Raw genomic sequence first — 26,913 nt, 5'->3', positions numbered from 1 at the left:
GTTTGTAGGATCATGTAGTTGGGAGGGACCCTGAGGGTCATCTAGCCCAACCCCCTGTAACTTGCATTTCTATGCCTTCTGCAGATAACTGCAATGGAAATAGAGATGTAGAGATAAAAATTCTAACTGGACAGAACGAGGGCAAGCTCAAGATACTGTGCTGCCTGAAGCAAAGGACAAGATGGCACCCTCTCCCATTCTATGTGCAAAAGCCAGCTGGGCTGGCAAGTCAAAGTTACCTGAATATTGGACATGGGTCAGTGTCCTCCATGAAGGCATAGGACAGGCTGTGTGCCACTCGCAGCTTCATCCTCCAACAGGTATATCAGGAAGAATGACTGGGGTGGCCACTTACCCCGTGCACAGACCAGCTTGCATGCACCACCTGAGACAGCTGCCTCACTTGCCTTATACCAAGGCTGGCCCTGTGCTGAATTTGGCATGCAAAGTTTTTTCCTCACTCTTGCAACACTGTGACACAAAAGCAATAAGCTCCACCCCCCAAAAAACCACACAACTATTGAAGGTACAGGAGTCTTACAGTCAACTACATCTGTTCTCCTGACCAACTTGCATTCTAGCCCGTCAGCTGCTTCATAAAACTGCTCATAGTCAGTCATTTTATTTATAAACTGCAATTTCCACAAATGCATCTATATTCACAGCAAATGTATATACAAAAAAGAAGTCCAAATCTACTAGAATAATAACAATGCATAATAAAAAGTACAATACAAAATACCAGCAATTAACATGCACCAACATTTAAGGAAGTGTAAAGCTCACCAATAGTAAAAAAACTACCTTCACATCCAAAAATTTGACCCAAAGCTGATGACACAAGTAACTATCTAGCACCCGCAAAAAGCCAAAATTCCCCCTTGGAATTCAAATGGAAGCATCTTCCTTAAGAAGGGTAGGGCAATGCTTCTTACATTTTAGGTGTGGAGGTGTCACCTTGACCCAAGTTGAAACCTAGATGTCAGGAATCAGCCACAAATTTATTTCTTGAGAAGAAGAGACTGCAGCTTTTTCTATGTTGGCAAACCTTGGTCCAACAAAACAAACTGAAAATTTTTATTTTCTTACTAGTTAAACCCAGAAAAAGTTTGAAAACTGGAGAAGTTCAAATGTTCCCACCACCTCCCTTGAGAAAGGCAAAATGAAGCAACCAAGTATAATTGGAAATATATTGCATGGAGAACTTTTTTTTTTTTTAAATAAAGGATATAGGTGAAATCAAACAAACCCACCAAAAAATCCTGGGAAATGCAGTACAATTGGTATTTAATGAATCTAGAGATGAACAAATTAAATCTACAGCCTGCGATCAAGAATGAAAGCTAAAGCAGTAGCAGAGCTCTGTTCTAGTGAGCAGGCAGCCTCTGAAAAATGGAGATTAACAGCACAATCATGTGCATGGAAATAAGTCCCCCTGTGTTCAGTGGAGCTTACTCTCTGGTAAGCGTGCATGACACCTGCAGTCTAGCTTATTGAAAAATAAGCCAGCTATAGTTCATTCATTTTATTTTATTTTATTTTATTTTATTTTATTTTATTTTATTTTATTTTATTTTATTTTATTTTATTTTATCTATTCTATTCTATTCTATTCTATTCTATTCTATTCTATTCTATTCTATTCTATTCTATTCTATTCTATTTGTTTATTAATTTTTTTAGAAAACTTTATCGATTAACGCAGCCTTCATCAACCTGGTGCCTTCCAGATGTTTTGGACTACAACTTCCACCAGCCCCACCAAGCATAGTGTTGGTTGAGGTTGATGGGAGTTTTAGTCCAAAACATCAGGACAACACTACCAGCTTAGTGAAGGCTGACTTAATTTAATAAAAATCTCTATTTGGGGGGGGGGGGGAGAGAGAGAGACTAGCACAGATAAAACTGAACAGAGTTAAAAATTAAGAGTCAAAGTCCAGAAAGGCTTGGGTAGGGATATGTGTTTTTAAGAGCTTAAAAGATCATTCCTGCCTCCCAGATTGCCCAAGGGAGGGTATTCCAGAGATTGGGTGCCATCACCAAGAAGGCCCACTTCTGTAGGTGAAAATCTGCTGGGTGTGGAGCAACCAGCAGGGTCCCCTTAGAAGATCTTGGTTAGGTCCCTACCCGGGGAGGTGGTCTGCTGGTCCAAAGTTGTTTAAGGCCATAAATATCAGCAACAGAACCTTGAACTTCTTTTGGTAGCTAACAGTGTTTCTGAGAAGGTGGTATCTCATTGTATGGCCTGGTCTTAACAACCAGTTAGGTCAGATACCTGCTGAACCTAGGTGCCAAACCTCTTGTGCATTAGGTCCTATGCATAACTTCATTTTGCACAAGTTTCCACAAGTCTTTATTTTTTTGCACTGAGATGTAGAAGTAGAAATATCTGCACGCATATCCCCGATGATGATGAGCCAGACCTTTGGGCCATCAAGCTCAGCATTGTCCCCACGGACCGGCAGTGGATTTCCAGGGTTCCCAGGCAGGAAACTTCCCCAGGCCTACCTGGAGGTGCTGAGAATTTGAACCTGGGACCTTCTGCCTATAAAGCAGGTTCTCTATCACTGTCATGTCTGTGTCATGCACTTAAACCACTTTCAAACCTGTTTCACCCTCGTGGCTCACACAGGAAAACATCCAAGTTGCCTTACACTGAGTCAGACCATTGGTCCATCCAGCTCAGCACTGCCTACACTGGTAGCAGGTCTTCAGGGTCGCAGGTAGGAGCCTCTCCCAGTCCTGCTTGCAGATGCTGGGGACTGAACCTGGGACTTTCTGCATGCAAGGCAGATAGAAATCTCCTGCTACTTTTGCAGCAAGGGCTTAGGCATTCAGTGAAGCCATTTAGGGCTGCCTCCATTATTAAAACAACGTCCCGTCCCCCCCCCGCCTCAGTGACTTCAGTGCAATGCCACCTTCATGTAATATTGGGGAAAGGGAGCATTGCTTAGAAAAGTTAGTGCTCCTGCCATTTATTTAATTCTTATCAGGGAACAAGAAGCTGGAGGTGGAATTGTATAGTCCAGCCCAAGTTCAGAGTGTTTCAGTTCCTCCGTTTTAAATGGAAATGTTAATGGACTGGGCTGTTTGGCGTTTGGTGGTTGTTGTTTTTGAAGGGAGGTGTGTTGTTGCTGTTGTTTTTTAGTACCTAATTTAGATTTATGTGGAAGTTCAGTTGGGTTGCGTATTTTTTAATGTTTTGTTTGCTGTTTATGACCACTTTTGTTATGTTGTAGTTATGCATTAGTTCACATTGTAAGCTGGTTTGAATTGTGGAAAAGTAGCATAGAAATAAAATTATCTATGAATGTATGCATGTACGTACTTCCCTATGGCCCTTTCCCCCAAATCAAGGCTTCCAGTCAAGCTTAGCCTTGCCACGCAGCAGGGAGAAGCAATCTGCTTCAGGGGCACCATAAATGGAACACAGATATAGACAGGGATTGGTGCAGTAAGACTTAAGTGTTGGCCATAGCTGTGATTGTGTGTGTGTCATTTGAGCTCCACTCCAGACAGCAGGGATTTCTTGGCCTGGCACAATTCCCAGTTCCAGAAAACCATGTGACCGTGATGGGGATCTTTGGCATAGAATTCTAAACAGCTTCCCCCAAATGTTAAGGCGACAACGTTTAATCAATTACCGTATTTTTCGCTCTATAACACGCACCCGACCATAACACGCACGTAGCTTTTAGAGGAGGAAAATCCGTAGGCATGCCACCCGTAGGCATTCCCTCCATAACATGCACAGACATTTCCTCTTACTTTTTAGGAGGAAAAAAGTGAGTGTTATGGTGCAAAAAATACGGTAATTGGTTAGACAAGTCTAACTAAAAGCTGCCTGGTTAATCGAGCCACAGATTAGCATATTTTAATTTAAGTACTTAAAGCACACACACAACTCCCCTATGAGGAAAGGTTACAACATTTGGGGCTTTTTTCGTTCAGAAAGAAAGGCGAGTAAGGGAATGATAGAAGTCTGGACCTCTCCTTCCTAGCCCAAGCAAACCCACATGCCAACAATGGTGTGCTAGTTTTTAGCCAATTAGAATTTTTTGTACATAAGAGAGCATTCAGACACATCTTTGTCCAAGGTGATGCTCAAGAAGTACTTCTCAAGGGGCTGATGGCAGCTGGTCTACATGTTACACCTACCATGGGGATTGTCACCCCTATGATGCCAGCTTCTCATCTCTTGAGCCCATCATGTAGTGAGTTCCTTCCTGCCCCAGATGGCAGACATGGCACTCTGCACAAGATACTGTATGTTCTGCTGGGAAAAGATGTTGGAAAGCTATACGATGCAAGCAGGTCACTTGCCCTATTTAATCTAGTCACACAGTCACTGTACCATGTTAAGACAGCCTATTTTTGCAGGGTAGTATAAGGGAGACCAATTTTCCTTTTATTCAGGCTAGCAATTAAATCTCAAAATTTCAAATGAGAGAGGTTGAGTGGTTCCCATCTATTCACCCCTACCCACAAACTCCTAGAGAAGCTGTTGATTCATCAAAAACCTCAAGTGGTCAACCACATAGCTGATGGTTCCTACTATTGTGGCCACCATGACATTTTCAGCTTTATTAATAGCAAGGTATACTTTATTCAGCTTTGTAACAACTAGGCCATATGTTCAGGTTTCCAAGCTACACATTACTTAAAAGTGTGCTTATAAGTAGGCTTTCATCCTTAGCAAAAGCTGCTATAGGGGTTCAGATCCACATCAGCACTGTAGTACGTGGTGAAAGTCTAACCCTTTCTCCCATATTATTTACTCAGCAAAATTGCGCCCTGGCGCTGCTGTTTGTCTCCAACAGTGCTATTTGCAGCAAATAGGACCACAGGAGAGACACTTCACTGCACAAGTATTATTTTATATATCTTTTTTTTAAAAAAAAATGTATATGCTTTATTTAAATGTGCTTATTTCCTCATGGGAATCTCAGGGCTTAGTGTGAGCCAAGGCTTAAATATGGGGTGCTGTTTTCTTCTTTTTATTCAAATAATCTAGATTTTCAAGAGAGTCTACAAAAGAGAACCATAAAACAAATGTAAAACAGATCAGAAACATCAGAAACAAAAGCAATTATCATACAAAAAAACAATAGCAAAAAACAAAAATACAGAAAATACAAAATAAAAATACAAAAAGGTATAAGATCAGTTAATATCCTGGGCAATCCCCCCCCCTTTTTAAATGTCTAAAGCATGGCTCTCCAGGCAACCCGGAGATATTTGATATCTCTGTGTCTCTCGGTTTCTGCGTAACAAGCCTAAGCTACAATCTAATTTATGGATATTGTCTGCTGCGCTTATACCATGTGTCTGTTATAGTGGACAATGATTGGTCACGATTTTGGCCTTAAATGTAAATAATTCAATGCTAGTACACTTAACCATTTCCCCCAATTCAAATGCTGAATCTGCCATGTGGAGCCTCCAGCACATGTTGCCGCATTGTGACTCAGCAAGTTGCACTTGGATCAGGACATGAGAGAGTGCAACCCAGACATGTGCTGAAGGGTTCATATGACCTGTGCAGCATTCCAGCATCATTGTAAACATGGCAACATGTCAACCAGGCCATCTGAATTCATCCTAAATCATTTGCTTCTACTGTCCATCTCATATGCTGGATAAAATGGGGTCGCAATAATGTTTTATTCATTAGAGTAGTGCCCAGTGGGCAGAAAGAGTTTAGTCCTCCTAATCACTCTTAGAACTTGGGAAATGGAAAAAGAGATGCTTTAATTATTCAAAGAAAGACCTTCAGCCCAAACTGATTCTGACTTATTGACAAAATCCATCCCTTAAGACAACCAAAAATAATTTGGGGGAAGTGGCGCAACTCTACGCCACTCAGAATTCTGGCCCTAATTCTGACTGCCTTCACGTGCAGCTAATTGTGCTCAACTGTGTTCCCATATGGCCATGTGCATCAGCAGAAGAATCCAGCCAGTTCAGTGGGCCCTAGATAAGCACTGTGATGTACAGACATGCACATCAATATGTGCACATATACTTGTATCAGCTGCACCTGTGGAAGCTTGCTTTCACATACACGTCCTTTGCTGCCCCTGTTTCTAGTAATTGCTGATAGACAAGGTAGGGGAAGATGGAAGAAAATGTGCACTTCTGCAAAACCTCAGGGTTCGTCCAAGCCTGTTGATACCTCTCTCCTGCAAGGGTAGTGCCATTTTGGCTACATATGCAACAGCATTCATAACCTGAGCATTGGAAGTAGAGGGAATTGTGTACATACTTGTGCAGGAGAGAAATAACTGGGGTGGACGTTTCTTGAGAGTCATGCAGTGTGATGCTCAACCTTATTCAGATGTTCTAAGTAATGGCATCATTAGTAAGGTCAGAGAGCGGCTGGTGTTCCTGTGGCAGCATGATCAGTTGGGTTCCCATATGGTAGTCTGCTTATCAATGCAAAGGTGATTTCCATCACTTGGCCCTCCCTCTCCAATTCATTCATTTTATTAATTGAAATCTTACAAACCCCCGTTTCCTCCAGAACTCTGAAGAAGAACAAAGTACTTTATCAGGTAAAAGAAGAACGAAGCCAACCACGGTCTCAGTAAATCTCTACGGGGATAATTAGTGTCCATCCTTTCGACTTTCTTCACCACTTCCATCCATCACCTGCATTAGCACCACCACTGCCACTGTCACCTGATGATCATTCATGGGGACCAAAGCTGGGATGATGTATATGGTGTGGACTGAAAGCACACTCCGGTGGTCCTCTTGTTAAGCTTTTATCAGTGAGGTAGCAAGAAGGACACTATTGGTACAAAAATTCTCCAGACAAACCGGGCAGAGCTTTCAGGCTCAGAATGTGCCAGAGCACAATGCCCAGTTTGGCCATGGTTTCCTTGACTAATTCAGCGGTTTTTTTCCTGGGCATTCATCAATAACTAGCCCATCCAGGGTGTTTGTATATTCTCATCCTCTTGATATTTATCCCTGGTGATATTTCTAACCTCTTAAACCAGATCTTCAGTTCTTTTTGGGGTGCCATTGCAGGACACACATCACCACTATCTTTTTCTTCCTTGTTTATGGTTCTTACATTGCTGATTATTATAAGCAAAAGAGCAAAATATTTAGAAGTGGAGGGAGGTTTTTGGTCCGTAGATGGCCCTAACTTGCTGAGGAACATAAGAGTTATTTTTAATGATGATGATGATGTCCCACCTTCCACCCAGAACCAGGACTCAAGGCAGCTCACAAAAATTAAAACAAATGTAAATAAAACACAGAGAGTTAAAAATATAGAAATGATAATAGGTAAAAGGTAATTAAACTATATACAATTAAAATGGGCCAAGATTGCTCTATGGACCAGATGTTTCTAACTCCTGGCATATATGCTTGGGTCATTTGTTCTAAGAAATACATATAATAAATATTTTTAAGCAGCACAGCTGGAATCCCAGAGTATGCAAATACAGAAGGCTAGATTGGATGATACTCTGCCTAGCACATGGGGGGGGGAGGGAGTGTGCCCTGCCCACAAGGGACTTCAGTCCCATTTCTACTGGCCCCATATGTACAGCTGGGGATGAAACATCCAAATATCGCTGATATGCAGCAACATTTGGGCATTCTGCTCCTGCGTACCCATGCTGAGACAGCAGAGGTGAAGCCACTGTCCCAGATGTGTGGGAGGAGCTACGGACCCTGGCCCCCCCTTGACATAATGGCTTAGATTGGGGGAGATGCATCATCTCATCCACCCCCTACGTAGAACTGGATATGGGCCCGGCAAGAAAAGGAAACCATTCCTTTGTGAGCCAAGTAAATCGTTTCCAGAGCCCCTCAGTGCACGCAGCAGGGAAAGGAGACTCACAAATGCAGTATTGAATTCTCGAGAGCATATTTAGAGAGCAATCAATTTGTAAATTTATGTAGTGGAAACTGGATCAGAAATCAATTTTTAAAAATGCTGCTTTTCTGTTTCAGATCGAAATGCTAGAGCACAAATATGGAGGCCACCTGGTCTCTCGGAGGGCAGCCTGCACCATCCAGACTGCCTTCCGCCAGTACCAGCTCAGCAAAAACTTTGAGAAGATACGGAACTCGCTCCTGGAGAGTCGCATGCCCCGGCGGATTTCACTGAGGAAAGTCCGAGTCCAGAACTCTGAAAGTTTTTCTGCTGAGAAGGCCCTCGTGGAAGGCTATAACTTTGTTGGCATCCCCTTGGTGAGGTCTCCGTCTTTGCCAGCTACCATAAGCGGGGCCCTGACTGAGCTGGAAGACTCTTTCACCGAGCAAGTCCAGTCTTTGGCCAAGTCTATAGATGACGCCCTCAGCACATGGAGCCTGAAGACGATGTGTTCCCTTCAAGATGGCAGCTCCTACCAGATAAGGGAGACATTCAGCGCGATGCAGCCAAACCAAGACTTGGAAGCCGAATTGAAGGATCAAGAGAAGGAGGAAGGGCTGCTGCCAGATACGTTGCCAAAGAGCAGCAGCACCCTCATGATGGCCTTCCGGGACGTCACCGTCCAGATTGACAACAAGAACTTCTCCGTCTCCTCATCTACCTCGGTGTCTATGGCAAACTGCCTTGCCAACAACACCCAGGCGGGGGTTTCTCAAGCTGCCAAAATAGAAGAAATCCCAGAGGAAGCTGGGAAAGAAAACCAAGAGCCTCAAGCTGTCTCCGAGGGGCAGCCTGACTCTGGAATCCTTCAGAATAGTCATACGGCAACTGAGGGGAACGTCAACACCAACGGCTTGGCGGGAGGGGAAGCAGACCAAGAACAAATGATGGTGCAGAAGCTGGAGTTTGGCTCCAGCCATGAGGCTGGGCAGAACAAGGGCTCGGAGGCAGAAAATGTGGACAATTCAGAGCAGCTGAGCAGCAGCAGCACCTCCACCTCGGCCAAGTCTGCCTCAGAGTTGTCTTCGAAGGAAGCCCTGCAGGCCATGATTTTGAGTCTCCCGCGGTATCACTGTGAAAACCCGGCCAGCTGCAAATCTCCTACTCTTTCCACGGACACCATGAGGAAACGGCTCTACCGCATTGGGCTAAACCTCTTTAACATGTAAGTGGATAATAATAATAAATCTTTTAATCTCCCGTGGCTTTCCTCAATTTGTGACAACAAAGGCTGTTAGGGAAAAGTGGGTTTGTCTTCTTCAAGTCACATTGCTTTCATGTTTAAGGGTTTGGCCACCTAAGAAATGCAGGGCCTGTTTTATTGTGGGTCAGGCAGTTGCACTGAAGCTGTGCCACAGAGGGGGAAAGAAAGGACTCACAAGTGCTTAGTGTCCACAGCACTTGAGAGTTCTCTGGCTGCTATCTAAACAGGGCTGTGTGAGAATGAGACATAAACATCCCAGTTATCATCGGTGGATTTTAAAAAAGAATTTAAAAATTACCTCAGTTTTCATGCCCTCTCCACAGAGATTTGCCACTTTTGACGTGAGCATTTTGGCTGCCATTTTTCTTTTGGCGGGCTTGGTATAATTATACACCAGGCAGCAGCAAGTTAATATCTTTCTCTCCCCTATCCCTCTCTCCTGCTTTCGCTCAGCTAAGGCCACTGTGCTGTGAAAAATAGCTGTAGGTATTGGGGGTGGGGGGAGGGAACCAGGCACAGCAGCCGGAAACTGGAGTCAGGGGAGGTCAAAAACATTACATGTTGGACTCGGTTTTTGAAGAGGCACTTTGGGCCTCTTCTATTGGCTCTCAGCATGATTCTCTGAACCTCAGTAATCCTTGGGGGAATATTGTAATTTGCCCTTCTATAGCTTCGTCATGCATTTTAACAGTTGGTTATTATTCCATTTGTTGGATGGTAATAGCAGATGGCGTATCTCCGGGACTGCTCATTTTATTAACTCAAACATTAATATGAATGTAGAACTTGAAATACATGCATTTTTTGCAATTTTTTTTGCATTTTTATCCCACCCTTCTCCCAGGGAGCTCAAGGCAGCATATACAGGGTTTTATCCCATTTTAGCCTCACAACACTTAGGGTTAGAAAACATGACTCACCCTGGGCTAACCCATGTGCTTCATGGCTGAGTGGAGAATTGGATCCAGGACTGATGTTCTATGAATTGCACCCATATTGGCTCTCATTTTAAAAAAACAACAACTAAGCACATTCTACCAAACTTTGGGCGGCTTCATATGAATAATAACCTTTGCCCTGCAGCTGCTGTAAATCAAATTGCAGAAGGGCTGCCTTAGTGTTGTCAGCATACTCTCAGAATCATTTGCTATGTGAAGAATAGCTCTTTCGAGTGAAACAGTTTTTACTTGCCTTGAAACGAACTGAGAAGCAAGTGTCAAATGGATTTCTTAGGGGGAGATTCAGGGAGCCACCCCCAAGGCTTTGTCTCTGGTATTTACCCATTTGACACCTGAAGGCAGGATGTCTGGAGGAGGACCTCAATGGTTGCTTCAGTTAATGGGTCATAAAGGCCAGCCAAAATTTGCAAAGCTCTGAATGCAATCTGATCAAAGTTTAAGGCTCCTAAGCTTCTTTTTTCAAGAACAAAAGATAATGGTGCTCATGGTTAGCAGTTTGACTGAAAAAAGTGCTTATCTTTGGCTGGGTTGTGCCCATTGTAAGTATTTGTACACACTAACCATGATAATAATGGGTTGTTTATTATAATTGCTTTGGTTTTTTGATTGTGTCCAAAAAGGCCCATTTGATATCTTAGGTTACACCACCCACCTTTAGATTCACTCGTAGCTGGAATTATGCTGACAGCAGATTTCAGAGAAACATTTTGCTAGTTTTGCCCTTCAGATTTTTCTATCCTCTATGTAGGTCGGTTTTCTGCCCAAGTCTTTTAGCGTACCTAAAACAGCTCTCTGAACCTCCACTCGTAATTCTAAATTTATGGGAGAGAATTGCTGGAGTATTTCCTTTGACTTGAAATCATTACATGGGGAGCAGCTCTGAGATGCACAGCAGAAAGAAAATGTGTTGTTTTTGGCTTTGCTGTTTACCTGTGTGACTGCAGGGCACCTTCTTTTGCAATCAAAAGGGACATTCCGACTACTTTATTTGTTCTGTGTTTTGGCTTGCTGTGAAGACTGTTAGAAGAAAGGCTGTATTGCCACTTGAGTTGATGACATTTCTGGAAGGTAATTGGCATGGGTATGTATTAGGTATGTCACAAACATTTCACCGAAAGCAAAATTCAAAGCAAAGATGGGGCTTTCACCGAAAGCAAAATTCAAAGCAAAGATGGGGCTTTCTCCAACCGATACAGCAACCTCTCAGCAGTGGCAGTGGCATGGCTTCTTCTCTTTGCGGCTATGATGTCAGCAACCTCAACATCATTTTGCATCCCACACAATACTCCAGAATTTGCATTGTTCCTGGGCACTGTGTGGGGGCAAGGGAGAGGGAGACCATTGGAGATCATTCCGCAGTGTGATCCTCTCTTTTTTCAGAGGGGAACCAAAACACATACTCAGAAATTTTATTAGAAAAAAAACCTTTTCTGAGAAATCACAGCTTAGCTCTAAGAACTCCATACTGCACATCTGTCTGGCCCAAGCTGTGGGTGTCAAGAGCGCCACCTAAGCTGCACTGCTAATTTGCTTTAGCATTCAGTCAGCTGGTCAGGCACTACAGTGCTCTGGCCTCATAGCTGTCTACTCCACTTGAACAGTTCTTCTCTAGCATAAGGATTGCTTAGTTCTGTCTCTTTTCCTGATCTGACCTCTGCCTGCTTTTAAGCAGCCTCTGGTTTTGCCACCACTGGAACCCAACCCCTGGCTGCTTTGGGCCACACACCCACATCTGGTCCACTTGGAATGCCAGCTCCCTGGGCAGTGGAACCTGCAACCAGACACTGCTGTTTCCTGTTTCCTTCAAGTGAGGCTGAGTTAAGGCAAGGGAAGGAAGGTGGAGGAGAGCAGAAGAACAGGCGTGAGCATAGGCTCAGTTGACTTCTGTAGACTTACCATGTCCAGCCCAAGCCTGTGGTAAGTCTGGGGCCAAGCAGATAGATGCTGTTATTCTCCCCCATGAATGAATAAGGAGGGAGGTGGCAGAATCCTAAAAGTGGTTCCCAAGAACAGAAGTTAGAAAGACCAGAGAAGCAGCTAGCCCCGGGTAGAAAGCTAGTCTGTGTGGCTACAGACACGTCCTAGGAGTGGAGATGTTGCTGACCTATATAGCCTACCCAACTATCTACCTATATCTCCTGTGCAGTAGTACCTCAGGTTAAGTACTTAATTCGTTCTGGAGATCCGTTCTTAACCTGAAACTGGCCTTAACCTGAAGCACCACTTTAGCTAATGAGGCCTCCCGCTGCCGCCGCGTGATTTCTGTTCTCATCCTGAGGTAAAGTTCTTAACCTGAGGTACTATTTCTGGGTTAGCGGAGTCTGTAACCTGAAGCGTATGTAACCCGAGGTACCACTGTACTATGGTTTCAGCTCAGTGGCAGACCATCTACTATGTGTTCAGAAGGCCTTAGGTTCAATTGCTGGCATCTGTAGGCAGGACTATAACAAACACTGCAGAGCTGTTGCCAGTCCATGCAGGTAATACTGAACTACTTGACTCAGTATAAGGCAACTTGCTATGTTCCTACTGGATATGCAATCTATTCTAGCCTTAGTCTTGCTGCACCTATGGACATACTTAGAATCATAGACTTGTACAGTAGGAAGGGACCCCGAGTGTCATTTAGTCCAATCCCCTGAAATGCAGGAATCCTGCCCACAGACATTCCTGGTTGGGCTCGAACCACTAGCCTGGTTAGCAACCAGATGCACTGATCCATTGGGGGCTTGGTGCAAGATTATTATATTTGCTCATTGCCTAGCACCCATGTTACCAGAATGAAGCCAGCCAGAATACTGCATCCTTTCCGCCTCAAACTGAAGAACAACATAAACAAAAAATTGGCCCTCTTTAAAATCCAAATGGCCTACACTCATGCAAATAACAGTTTGTGGTAAGTGCTGAGGGCTGGTGCTATTCCACACCTTCTCTCCATATGCACACGTACCTCATTTTGGACCACATTCTCAATCTGCTTTTTGCCCTGCTTTCCCCCAATGGAATTAATTACCTCTTGTGCAACACCCTCAATGATGATAAAAAAATAATGACTTCTGGTTGCCAAATGGCTTTGATGCTGTTCCATTTCACCATTTGGCTGTGTATATGAGCCTTCAGTTACAGAAAATGCTCCCCGCAGAACAACAACTGTTATTGCTACCACTAATAAATGCCGGGATGCTTGGTTACATAAACCTTCCTGACAGGATTTAATAACACCAGTGGCTTACCTACAGCGTTATATAACCGCTGCCCAATACAAAATTGGGTCTATGTGGCCCAAGAGGTCTTCTGCATGGCCTTGTTCTCCATGTCTTCAATCATGCAACTCTCCCGTGAGCAATTATTGAGTAATATTCTGAATTGTGACAGCCTCCCGCAAATTGATTGAATGCATTTGTGACTCTGCACTTCAAGCGGCAACACATTCCAGAGCGAGTGGGTGGAATTCCTGGAATGGAGAAAGCCTCATTATGCAGTGTTGCTATAATAGCGGAGTTTGTGTAGGCGGCCATTTCCGTAGGTGGAAGGGAAAGCCAGGAGAGCTGTAGGAATCCCGCAGCACCCAGCCAAACTTGCTTAGCTCCTCAGGAAAACAGGGGGAAATATTGCCAGCCAAACCCATAAACAACACAGGCTGTTGTGTAAATCACATTGTGTAGAGCACTGAAAGTGTTTCAGGGCAATGTTACTGTGTGGTAACCTACATAGCACTTATTCCATGCGGCTATTTTACACCTGCATGCTAAGCAAATGGTGTAAGGAGCAAATTCAGCTTTAAATAACAATGAACTCAATGCTCAGAGGGCCTCCATGTGCGATGTCCTGACACACAACACGCATGTGTGACGTCAGGACGTTGTGCAATGTCGCATCAGCCCCCTCAATCCTCTGGAAAAGGTGGTGCCTCTGCGCTGGAGTCTCACTGAAAGAGTTGATCCCTTTTAGAGAGTCCCAACACTTCAAACAGAATCAGTCAGATGAGAGATTAAATTTACATACTGTCCAACTTTTTCAGACTCAGGATGTGCATCTTCTGGGACACATTTCCGAGCTAGGTACGTGACCCGCGCCTCACTCTCACACTGACAAATAAGGGTGAGTTTTTTTGTGACGAGAGCACACCACAGCATCCCAAAATGCCCACTTTGGGTGCTGTGAGAGATCTCAGCCCCCCAAAAGTGATTTTTCAGATCTACAGTGCAGCGAGAGAGATTGTGGCACCCAAAATGGCTGCCATTTTTTAAAAAATGACTGTAAGTTTGACACCTTTATATATCTGGGGTGGGCCCACGTATAAGGCCACATTTGCACCATATATTTAAAGCACCATGATGCTACTTTAAACATTCATGGCTTCTCCCAAATAATTCCAGGAGCTGTAGTGTGTTAAGAGTGCTGTTTCCCTCCCAGAACTACTGTTGCCAGAGTCCCCCCTTGAAGAGGGATTGATTGTTAAACCACTCAGGGTCTTGTAGCTCTGGGTAGGGAATAGGGGCCTCCTAGCAACTTTCAGACCCCCTAACAAACTACAGCTCCCAGAATTCTTTGGGGGAAGCCATGGCTATTTAAAATGGTGTCATAGTGCTTTAAATGTATGGTGCAAATGTGGCCTAACAGAAGAACAGACAACAAAAGTGGATTCTGTGAGCTCTTAACATGACATTGCAAGGCCGGAAAGACAAACACCCACCAGCTAGTACTCAGTGGCTTGAAGATCTCACTGCCCTTTCTATGTGGGAATCACTGATCTTGTTTAGATACTTATTTCGACATATGGACTATGTATCTTAATCTGTGCATTTAAACAAGGATTGATAGACTAGTCATATTATTAGGGTCAGCTGGCAATATTTGTGTTTTTTTTATTTCCTTTCGTTAGATCTGCAAAGTAGAAAGTAAAATAAAAGTTGACACCACAGAAAGGATCTTATGTAACTGCCATTTGTGTATCTTACTGCATATGTATTCCACCTTTCTGCTAAGGAACTCTAAGGTGATTTGCAGCTTTTTTAAAAACAACAACACACAGCTTGCAATCTAAGTTATATAATAGCCCTATTCAGGCATTAAAGCCCTCATGCCATTTGAATTGTGTGAAGGTAGAGTGGGGATGCGCTAATTTTACCTCTGCTTCTTGTCCCTTCTCTGTTACCCATCCTCACCTCCCCCCTGCATGCATTTAGAAACTTGCGTGATCAGGATTCTGAGTTATACGGGGAGCCTATATAAGTGCTGTGGAATTGCTAGCTATGATGTCTGATGTTCTACCTCCATTGTATGATGCAGCAACGCTCCTGCATACCAGTTGCTCGGAATCACAAATGGGTAGTAGATTCCTGTTGCACTCAGTTCCTACTTGCAGGCTCCCTACAGGTTGGTCTCTGCAAGGAGATGATGCTGAACTAGATGAGCCTTTTTGTCTGACCCAGAGGGCTCTTCCTGTGCTCTGATATCCCTTGCAATACAAGAAATGTGCTTGAGATTGCTGTGCTCTTAAGTACTGAAGGGAATAGCAAGTTGACTCTTGACTCCCTCTACTTCCCAGAAATCCAGACAAGGGGATCCAGTTCCTTATATCTCGGGGCTTCATACCAGACACACCGATTGGAGTGGCGCATTTCCTGTTGCAGCGCAAGGGGCTCAGCCGGCAGATGATCGGGGAGTTCCTGGGGAACAGCAAGAAACAGTTCAACCGGGATGTTCTAGAGTAAGTGGCCTTTCCAGACCCCATTCTTTTACTCACCCATCATCCACGACTCCTTCTACTGGCAGCTATTCCCCCTGTCCCTGCCCCCAATTGCTGCTCTCTTCCTGGTATTCTTTATTTGAAATAAATATGCATCTGCTTCTTGTTTGCATCTGGGGAGCATTGGGAATAATCACACTGAAATCAGGCAGAGAAGCCCACAGCATTAAGGAAGGGAAAATCTGGCTGCCTGATTTGTTTGTATTCTGGTTTATAATACGTTAACAAATGGGAACAACTTGAGGAGGGGAGAAATGCTCAGGCTGGGAATCAAGGGACCTGGATTATCCTTATGCAAATATCTAATGACAAATCAGTTAGAGACTTGGGGAAATTCCTGCCCCATTGCCCACCTTCTTTATGTTGACTCAGCACTAATAAATAGCATGACCCAAGCAAGGCCAGTGACATCATCCACAGTGATGGCAGGCAAGGCACACAAAGAATTGAAGCAATGAGCCTAGGGCAGCTGCAGCTCAAAACACCAGATTGAGGCTACTTGGACATGCATCACTGGGGCTAAAATATCTAAAGATGTGAGATGTAAAGACAGCTTGGAGCCTGTCTTCAAACATGAGCTGTCAGACATACCAGCATATCAAACGCTTGCTGAAGACCTTCAGCCTTGCCACTCTTTGCTAGCTCCATTGCTCTCTCCCTGCTGCAACCTGCTCCAACCCTGCAATCCTGTCCTCCATTGACTTAGCCTGGGGAAAGCCAAGGACACATCCCATAGCCAGAGGAAGTGCAGAAGAGGAGAGGAAGGGGCAAGTGGAGGAGGCGGTGGTGGCAAGCAGGAAGCTTCAGCCAGTGTTTGATTGGCTGGTATGTCTGCCAGTTCAGGTTTGGAGGTGGGCTCAGAGCATTGTGAATTTTCCCCAAGCACCCTTGTTATCTCGCTCCCTTCACAGACCCCTCAGTGCGCACTTTTCCTGTTCTGTTTCAAAGGCCTTGCTCTGTGCTGACATTACAGTGAGTGGCATTCAGCTAGGTTTTACTCAGCGTAAACCCATGGACATTAATGAATTTGACTAAGTTTTACTCATTGTAGACCCACTGAAAGTAATGGACCTCCATTACTTTCAGTGGGTCTACACTGAGTAAAACTTAATTGAATACAACCCAGTATGTCTTTTGTATGCAGGTCAGGCCTTCTCTGATTTAGGATTATCTAGGGTGTATTTACAGTACCAACTTAAATTACTTCTCCTTTGGGAACTATTTTTTCCCATTTATGTATAGTACGTACATTTATATCCCACCTTTCTTCCATCATGGGACCCCCAAGGCAGCATACATGCGTTTCCCAGGCACAGGCGTCCTAATTTAAAGGTCCACTTCTCCCTGTCAAACAACCACCAGGCTTAATTCTTTGCAACCAGTGAAATGAATATTGATCCCCCTTTGTTTTTGTTTTTTAATATGCTGCATGCATATCGATCTGGATATAATTAAGGGCTCATGCTCCCTCCAATGTTCTTGTGACAAGCACCACAATTAAAAGTAACTAGGGCAGAAGCAATAGGGAGAGGGATAGCTGTGTGTCTGAGGAAGCAAGGGAAAGGTCACTTCAGTCACAGGCTAGAGGACCCAGAGCCACTGGCAGGTCGAACCCCTACCAGCAGAGGTTATTGGTTACTGGCCTCAGCCGTCATTCAGAGAACAAGCATCTGCAGTAAATCTTAATTCTCCCCTCAAAGCTGGAATGGCAGTTAAACTTGTCAGTTGTCCTGTGACTGCAGAAGTGAGAGGAAGGACACTTTGGCCTGGCCACTAGCTAGAGGAGCAAAAGTCACTGAATGCCAGTCATTGGGAATGACAAGTGGGTAGAGCGCTGTTGCACTCAGGGCCTAGTACTTGCAGGCTTCCCATAGGCATCTGGTTTGCCACAGTGAGAAGAGGGTGATAGACCAGATGGGCACTCGGTTTGGTCAAGCAGGGCTCTTGCTTTCTGATGATTGCTCCTGTTCCATCCCAGCAAGAATGCCAGGAAGGAGAATATCACTTTTATGCCAGTGGGCTGTAAATGCCACTTAACAACCCTATTTGTCCTGGCAGTGTCAAACTGCTCTCCCTCCTCTGCCTTCCACCCCCGTGTGTGTGTGTGTGTGTGATTTTCTAGATTGTAGCCACAAGGGCAGCTCCTGTGTTTTCCTTTTTTGGCTTTTGTGCAGTGCCTCATTAATATACAGGCACTCTAGAAACCAGTCCCTCAATAAGGCCGCCTGCCTCATCTCTGCTTCCTCCACTGCCCAGACCTGCCTGAGAGTTGGGATTGGGTACAGACTTCAAACGAATGGAAACAGATCCAAAGCAGCCTACAATTTGCTGATCAGGAGACCTCACTGCTTCCCCAGGACCAGGAATTCCAAAGCTCTGGGCTGCTTCCTTGTCTTCTTTTTCGCTTCTCCCCTCTCTCTTTGCTTGTTTGGTCTTGTGTGGGGAGAGGTGACTAGAGAGTGTGCAGTAACTTGAGATGGGTGAATCTGTCCATTTTGGTTTCCTCCAGTTTCTCATCTTTGCAACCTTAAGTTCAGTTCAACCTGTTTCTACATCAGATAGCGAATTTTTTTCCCTTCCAAAAATACACAAAAAATTGTGTGTTTCTCCGGTATATTCATTTTTGTATGCAATTTGGCCTATATGTGCATTTCTGCGAACAATTCCCCTCTGATACAATCAGGTTTTGTATATTATTTTCATTAATATATTCATTTGGTTTGAGAAGTGCATCACAAAATCCAGAAAGGTGTGAATTTTGAAAGCTTAGCTGTGTTTTGATGCACTTGCTGGTGCAGGAAGTATGAATTAGGTAGGTTCACATAGGGGAAAACCCCCCAGATTGAATGAATTTATTCCCATTAAGAACTGGGAGAGAGCTGCAATGAAGAAAGTACACAGCACATGGCATGCTTAAAACACCCCCATCCCATCTACCCTGCATGTCATAACATGAGCCCTTTCTTCTTGATGCATTCACTGTCGATGGACAGGCTTCCTTAAGAGCAACACTATATGGTTTCACATACACACATTTCCCCTGCTCCAGTAGCCAAAGTGAGGGCTGCACTTACTCCCAGAAAGAGCCTCTATTATGATCAAAAATTAATCATAACTCACAGAAAAAGAGGGCCTTTCAGATGTGTCTGTTGAGATGCTTATCTCCAGTCATCCAACAGAACTGCTTTCCATGCAAGCTATCCACCAGCAGTGCTGGAAGGCTTTGGTTTTCCTTTTTCACAGTAGACCCAAAGAAACTGGCTGTTTGAGCCTGTAGTTGCTCCAGCTGCATGTGATAATGTGATAATGGCAGTTGCTCATTGCAAATGCACACAGTTCCAAATCCACCACGGTTCTTCCCCTGCACTCCCCAGTTTGAAATTATTTCTAATTGCATCGTCTTCCTGTGCCTGTCTAGCTTCAGTCTTGTATGAACATCGCCTGAAATGTGTACTGGAAGAATTGATCCAGCTAGTGCAGCCCTGCTAGATTAATCAAATCAAATGAGTGAATGATAGAATCCCTTTTAGAGAAGCTGTGAAACTCTCCATCGTGTGCCCCTGAGAAGGCTGACCTCCCAACGGTCATAATAAGCCCCTGGCTTATCTCCGATGTTCTAATATAGTAAAGAGGTTTCAAATTACTTTTGGGTGTGAAGAGCTTGCTAGAAACCTGCACAAGGAACTGCACTAATAAGATTTGATAGGCTAACTTGCAAGGGAGGGGCAATAGCTCAGCGGCCAATCACATGCTTTACATGCAGAAGGACCCAAGTCCTGGCACCTCCCCGGAAAGAGGGAAAGAGGGAAAACCCTCTGCATGAGACCATGGACAGCAGTCTGAACTGGGCTAGATGGACTAATAATCAGATGGACCTGATATAAGGCATCTTCCTGTTATTATCCTCTTCCCCCCATATTGCCAAAAATTATGAGTGCTTCCTATTGCTAAGAAAGTGGAAGCAGACAACAAGGATGCACACAACATCCTCTGCCCTCCTCCCTTCACTGGTGTATATTCCTCCCTCCACCCTTCCCTGATTTGCCTAAACTATGGCTTAAGCATTACATCTGCAGTGATGCTCGCCATGGTGAATGCAGCTGTTTCTTAATCAGTGTGTGCAAACCCTTCAGTCCTTATTGTCACAATGGGGAACCAGGTTAGCATTAAGTATGGCTAGTATCTGTGCAGTTGTAATGGCAAAACACTGAGAAAGGAGGGGGAATACATGGCCAAAGGGGAAGGAAGGAGGGGAGCGACAGTGACCTGCGCAGCCCACTCTCAATTTCTTAAGCGTGGTTGAGAGATCAGCTCCGTTATGCCGGTCCCACTGTCATTATCTCTTCCATTTGCTTTCCTCCGCCCTCCTGAGCATCCTTCTATGCCACCGTTTTGTTCTTGTCCATCTATCTTGCCCTGATTCCGTTCACCTTTTGTTCCTTATGTTTTGTCTCAAGAATGTCATACCCTCCCCGTTCATTCATAAGCTCCGCTGGGTAAGCAGTGGACGGCTCGTTCCATGAATGGAGCTGGCAGCATCACTGGGGGTGGGCTGTTTGTTGTGCAAGTCGAAGGATTCTGGGAAGGTCAGGCACAACTGTCGTCTTCAATTTGTTTTCAAAGCGAGTGTTATTTTTCTGAATGCAAGAGGCATTCTGGTGAATGGGAGCAGGTTGTTTGTTATATTGGGGGCAGTATGCTCTGATGTATTTTCCTGGAGGGCGAACTGGTCTCCTTACTGTCCAGAGTTTGCAATTCCATTGTTTCCACTGAGAAATTGGCGGAAAGCAGCCGATCAGACTTTCAGGAAACGGACGTGCCGTCCTGCCTCTTTTAGGCAATGCGTAGTCGTTTGTTCAGGACGAGCCTTGAAGGGGGTTCGATGAATGAGCAGGTGTGTTATGTTCTTTCTCAAAGGTCACAATGACAGGAAATGCTTTCAGTTCTCCCAGAAATATATAATAGTCAAAATGTAGCAAGTGGCAGAGGAACATCAGAAGAGCTTGCCGGATCAGGCCAGTCCAGCATCCTGTTTTCACAGTGACCAACCAAATGCCTGTGGGAAGCCAGCAAGCAGGATTTGAGCTCAAGAGCACTCTCCCCTTCTGCAGTTTCTAGCAACTGGTATTCAGAAGCATTGCTGCTTCCAACTGTTATGGCAAAGTGTAGCCATCAGAGGCAGGAGCCATCAATTGCCCTCTCCTCCATGAAATGGTCTAATTTTCTTTTAAAGTTTGACGGTGTGCAGCATGAATAAGCTCATTTGCTGTTGCCTCATCTAGCTCAGGGACGTGGGTGGCGCTGTGGGTTAAACCACAGAGCCGGGGGCTTGCCGATCAGAAGGTCGGCGGTTCAAATCCGCGCGACAGGGTGGACTCCCGTTGCTCGGTCCCTGCTCCTGCCCACCTAGCAGTTCAAAAGCACGTCAAAGTGCAAGTAGATAAATAGGTACTGCGCCGGCGGGAAGGTAAACGGTGTTTTTGTGCGCTGCTCTGGTTTGCCAGAAGCTGCTTAGTCATGCCGGCCACATGACCCGGAAGCTGTACGCTGGCTCCCTTGGCCAATAAAGTGAGATGAGCGCTGCAACCCCAGAGTCAGTCACGACTGGACCTAATGGTCAGGGGTCCCTTTACCTTTACATCTAGCTCAGTGTTCCCTTTACTGACTGGCAGCAGCTTTCTGGGATAGGGAGTTTCCCCAGACCTCCCCAGAGATGCCAGGAACTGAATCTGACATGTAAAACATGTGCTGGTGAGCTGTATCCCTTCAACAAAGGGCGATTTGGTGACTGGCTGGCAAATCCAGGGCTTTCTCAGCACTCTACGAAACTCCTCACTTGTTCCAGAAAGATGGCTGAGCCTTTCCAATTCAGGAAGGCATTTGTTGTGCCTTAGCTAGATTTCTCTTGCTTGTCCTGGTGGTTTCATTGTTTTCATTGGGCTTTGCGTGTCTTGCCTTTTGTATGGGTTTTCGTCTTTTTTTGTGTATTTAACCATAAGCTGCTGTTGGAGCCCTGCGGGTTACAAATGTGGGGTAGACAGTTTGGAAACGAATTCATAAATAAACTTGACAGGTGCAAAGAACAAGTTCCCACTTCCCCCAAAGCATGGAGGGAATTCAGTACATCTGTGTAGGAAGGAAATGCCCTTGGCTTCTCGTGGTCATCGCCATCACAATGAAACAGCAATACATTTCTCAGTTCATCTCCTCTATGAAACCAGCAGCCTCTGTGGTTGAATGAGTGGTTGCCAGCCTTTGTTTCTTCCCCTGTGCCTTTAGCATCAGCCTGGCAGGCAGAAATTAAGGAGGCAAGGCTTTCCCCATCACTTTTCCCTATGCCAGGGACTGTTCAGTTTCTGCATGTGGGACTGCTGTTAAACATACAGAAAGATCCATAGCTCAGAGGTTGAACATCTGCTTTACATACATCCCAGTTTCAATCTCTGTCATTCCTAGGGAATGTCACTTGGGGCTTATCCACACCTCTGCTTGCTCTGCTGCTTCCTCCTGGTTTGGTGTTGAAATGGAACCAACGACTATGGGGTTTCCCACATATTGCTTTTCATTCCAGTTTAGCACTAAAGAGCGGGTTTCTCCAGGGGAAAGCAGTGGAGCAAAAGCTAGGGACAAAGAAAAGTGTGGATGAGTCCTTACTGAAGACAATACTAAGCTAGATGGACTATTGGCATGACTCAGTATAAGGCAGCTTCCTGTATTCCTTTCATCCAAATGCAGCTATTTGTCAAGTGTGTCCAATAGCTGTTTTCCCTCTGTAGGTACCACTGTACTGATTTTGTCACTTCTGCAGAGATATCTTTGGGGTGGCCATGCCCACCTATTCAGTTTGGTGATGGGGAACAAGAGCAGGAGAAGGTTGTTGCCTTCAAACCCTTCATGGGGGCTTTTTGGGGGCTTCTGGTTGACCACTCCAGGAAAGAGGAAGAACACTAGAGTGGATGGACATTTGGGCTGGCCCAACAGGGTTCTTCTTACATTCAGTGTTCATCTAAGCATTCCCTTATATTCACTCAAAACACAATTTCATCTGGCAAATGTTGAAGGACCTGGAGGTCTTGGCATTTTGGAGGAGCTTGACATGAATAATTGGGCCAGTGGCTTGGTGGCCAGATTTTACCATTTTAAGCCTGCCTGAACAAAGTTGCTACATCTGTTACTCTTCAGCAAGTATTCTGAGTGAGTAAATGTTATTTTTACCTTTTACAGGACTGATTGTGTGATTGCTGTTTTAAGGGGGAGAGAAGGGGGAAATACCAGGAAAATCCAGTCTGCCTTAAAGCATCTTGGATTCACTGGAGAAGGAAGGAGGGGTGTGCGGTGGGTGTGTCACCCCCCGGGTCGCTCGCCCCGCGCTCAGCTTGTCTCGCCGCTGTGTGCACACTATGTGCGCCGCTCCGGGTGCCAGAACAGCTAGCTCCACCTCCGCTTGGATTACTTAAACTAAAAGACTAAAACAAGCTTAGCTAAGCTTCCCTTTAAGCTGCAAATGGATGCCACTCTGCTAAACTCACAAACGTGAGGAAGGAAGGATAATATCTAATAAATATTTCCTCTCCTAGCATCTGTTCACATCCCAACAATTCAAACACTGTGCTCTTTTGCATCCGGTCTTCCTACCCACATTGCCCCACATTGCATATACCCATTCTTCCTAGGGGAGCAAGGTGCATTAGGGAAGGTAGATTGGTGTAAAGAGGGGGCAGCATCTGAGTTGTTTGTGACCCCACTGTGGGAACCACTGGTGAACAGGGATGTTGCCTGAGCAACGTGAGGCAAGTTCCCCTTCCCCTAGCTTGCCCTGAAGTTGTTTATTTCAGGGAGGGAAGAGGGCTGTTACTTATTAATATCTTTGTGTCTTGTGGTTTTAAGAGTTTCCACCTGGCTGCCTCTCCTCTGTTCCCTTCTTGAGTGTGGGCTACGAGTTCATTTTGCAGACGCTTTTAGTGGGAAGCTGGCTCCCGCTGCATTGTCACCTGAGCGGAAAAAGCTTGGAAAATAGGTCACTGCGCTTGGCTGAGCACATCCCCGGCCCACAATGGTACAGCTGCTTCCTGCCTTTCCCAAACCCTTGCGCTGTGAGCCTCCGGTGCTGCAATGAGTCCTGTCCTAGGTGCCTTGTGGCAGAATATGCACTGGCAAGACACTGAGGTTTCTTCTGGCGATGCTACCTGTGGGCAGAAGGACCAACAAGAAATTACAGTGGTTGGAATTGTGATGAAAGTGATCTCAGTGGCTCTGGATTCAAGCACAATAGAATTGTGTCCCCCCCCCCCCATGTGTTTTAAAGCTCTACTGGCACTCAGTGTTACTTAGGTTTATTATGTGCCATCCATGTAAACCTGCCTCTGCATTAAAGGGATGTTTGGAAAAGTAGAAGAGACTATATCCCAGGAGAGTCTTTAGTAACAATCAGCCAAACAGTAGCATCTGATGGATTTCAAGCTTGTGCATAGCTGTTTGTCTGTACATTTATAAAAGCTCCATGCTAAAATCTGATCACTTGCTGCAAAACACACACACACCGTCTTTATTTTGCATAGCTATACCTATTTGTTTGTTACATACATAACCAATACTCATGCTAAAATGCATTCTCTCTATGACTCAGTGCTCTATTTTTTCCTCCCTTCAGAATAATAATGCTTGAAACATCCCCAAAGGTTATTAAAGAGAGCACCTTTGGGATAATCCTGTCTATATTGTGCAGCTTCAACAGTGTGGCTAGAAATGAAGGAAGAGGAATCTTGTTTTAAAGGGATTTATACATGTAATTAAGCAGTTCCAACCCAATCAATCTTTGCTTGCTTTTGAACCACCTCTTGTATCAAGCAGCTGCTTATGTCTGAACCACTTGTGTATTATTATTATTTTTAAAGCCCAACTAATTACAGGCAAAATTAGACATGAAATAATATGTATATTATACATATGATATGTATAAAAGAGCCAAGCCCTGTGTTGTCCTATATTTTGGCAGCTAGTTACATTTCTTTCTTTCTTTCTTTCTTTCTTTCTTTCTTTCTTTCTTTCTTTCTTTCTTTCTTTTATTTAGTTATTTAACTGCCCTTTATCCAAAGGGCCCAGGGCAGCGTACATTAAGAACATAATTTACGCAGCATAATAATAAAAACATAATACACAGCATAATTAAACAACAATGACAACAACATTAGCACATACCAATTTAACAGGCCATAGATTATTTAATGGCTGATAGGCTGGGTAAAAAGGAATGTTTTCACCTGGTGCCTAAAGTCATGTAATGATGGCACCAGGCGAGCCCTTCTGGGGAGAGAATTCCGCAGAGGGAGCCACCACAGAAGAGGCCTGTTGTTGTGTTGTCACCTTCCGAATCTCTCGGGAAGGCAGGACATAGAGAAGGGCCTTGGATGACAAACACGGGATTGTGAGGGGAGGTCCTTAAGGTATTGAGGCCTTGAATTTTTATGTATCCATTTTTGTGCTGGTTACTTTAGGAAACCACACATGGGATGGGTTCTGGTTGAGGGTAGTGTCATGTAAACAATGCCCAGAAATCAGCCTCAAATTCACAGTAAACACCAATGTGACAAGCCCCCTTGTCCTCTCCACCTCCCTCTTGGTCTTGCATTTGTTATGAATGATCATATTGCTGGCAAAAATAAGAAGTAGCTAGGAGACACTGATGCACACCCCCACCATCAAACTCAACTAGCCAATATATATTTTAAACCAGGGCTGTGCAGAGGCTTAAAGGTTACAGGATCTTCTTTGTTTTTTGATTGTACCCCCAAGACCCATTACCCAGACCCATAGGGGCCTAGGGGCCAGACATAGACTTTGAATTAAGGAACATATCCTTGAACACCAGGAATTTGTTTTCAGCAGCAGACCTGAGCTCACAGTCCTTGCCACCCACAAACCATCTCCTGCTTTCTCCCCAAGCTTTTTTCTTTTTTTTCCGATTCAGTGCCCTAGTTTTGGCATAAGAGTCGCCTTTTTTGTTTGTTGGAATTGTTAAACAAATGAGAGTCTTTCTGGTCTACTACAAAAATTACCCAGAGATTTGCAAGTAGATCACTTCTTACTGCTTTCCTTCTGGGTGGCATCACTGCTGCCTCAGCCCTATACTAAGGCTTTGTCCTTTGAACTATCTGTGAGTTGAGGGAGATGCCCCAACCATTTGCAGTCTCACACAGAACCCTTTTCCTTTGTTTCCCTTAATAGCCCATCACCCAGTCTTATCACCTCACCAGGAGGCTAGCCTAGCTATTCTAAGAATTAGAAGCCTTGATTAAATTCTAACACTTGCTGGATCCAGCGATTAGAGGGGTCTGGCACCCAGCTTAACACCCCAAACTCATAACAGTACAGTAACGCTGGTGCCATTCCAGGCAAAATTAAAGATAACTGCTAAGAGCTCATAAGTCTTTAGGTTGCAGTCGTTAACCGTGCCCTGGCATGGAGAATGCCACCTCAGATGTTCCCTTGATGGAGAAGATGGGATCTATAGTCCCCATTCTGTTGAGTAGGCTTCAGTCTTTAATGGTGTCTTCATGCAAGGAAGCGCAATGCACTTCAAGTATTTATTTCTTTTTCTGTATTTCCTCCAAATTTTAAAGTCTCCAGGGGTGACTGCAGTGGTGAACCTGGTATTGATTAACTAGGAAATATTCTGCAGTTATCAAAGCTAAGCATTTAGCAGCAAGAAGCCTTGATGTGACCCCATGGGAAGAGGAAGTGCATGTGTTAGTAAAATAAAAATAACAAACAGAGGGGAGGAGGGACAGGAGAGGAGGAGGGATAGCTCTTTAGTGCTCTTTCTCCTTCTGCAAGCATCCTCTGATCTGCCCCTTGAAGGGAAAAAATAAAGACTGTCTTGGGGGAATAGTCACATTGATTTTTCTCCCCTTTATACTTGAGTGTGGTATCAACAGTTCCTCTGGCACAGGAAAAAACCAAACCCAGGTCTCTGCAACTGGAGACAGATTATAGTTTTCTTCTTCTTCGGAGACTTAGTTTAGACCAAGTATTTGGACCCTTTTCAGTCCAGGGGCTGCATTTCCTCATTGGACACCTCTGGGGCTGTGTGCCAGTGTTGGGC

The 26,913-nt window shown here is 44.7% G+C and overlaps 1 protein-coding gene and 1 long non-coding RNA gene across 11 annotated transcripts in view; one reads left to right on the top strand and one right to left on the bottom strand.

Annotated features, from left to right (window-relative positions):
- The window catches only part of IQSEC3 (IQ motif and Sec7 domain ArfGEF 3), a 138,428-nt gene that overhangs the window by 91,433 nt on the left and 20,082 nt on the right, over positions 1 to 26,913 (top strand). For all 9 annotated transcript variants that reach the window (XM_081878809.1, XM_081878808.1, XM_081878815.1 and 6 more), the window contains 2 exons: positions 7,975 to 9,062; positions 15,612 to 15,773. In XM_081878809.1, the coding sequence (XP_081734935.1) occupies positions 7,975 to 9,062; positions 15,612 to 15,773 (1,250 nt within the window). The remainder of the gene's footprint in view (positions 1 to 7,974; positions 9,063 to 15,611; positions 15,774 to 26,913) is intronic.
- LOC309351382 lies at positions 11,209 to 17,592 on the bottom strand. Of its 2 annotated transcripts, none has more exons than XR_014160804.1 (4): positions 17,432 to 17,592; positions 15,659 to 15,732; positions 13,294 to 13,514; positions 11,209 to 11,372 (listed from the first exon to the last, which is right to left on the bottom strand). It is a non-coding gene; the product is annotated as an uncharacterized lncRNA (long non-coding RNA). The 2 variants fall into 2 exon arrangements; XR_014160805.1 differs by lacking the exon at positions 17,432 to 17,592 and adding an exon at positions 17,062 to 17,424 and having other exon boundaries at positions 15,668 to 15,732.

The sequence above is a fragment of the Podarcis erhardii genome (assembly GCF_964252035.2).
Source record: "Podarcis erhardii genome assembly, chromosome: 10".
In the NCBI taxonomy this organism is placed as follows: domain Eukaryota; kingdom Metazoa; phylum Chordata; class Lepidosauria; order Squamata; family Lacertidae; genus Podarcis; species Podarcis erhardii.
Note: the sequence above shows the minus strand (reverse complement) of the source record. Positions and strands in the feature narration are given on the sequence as shown.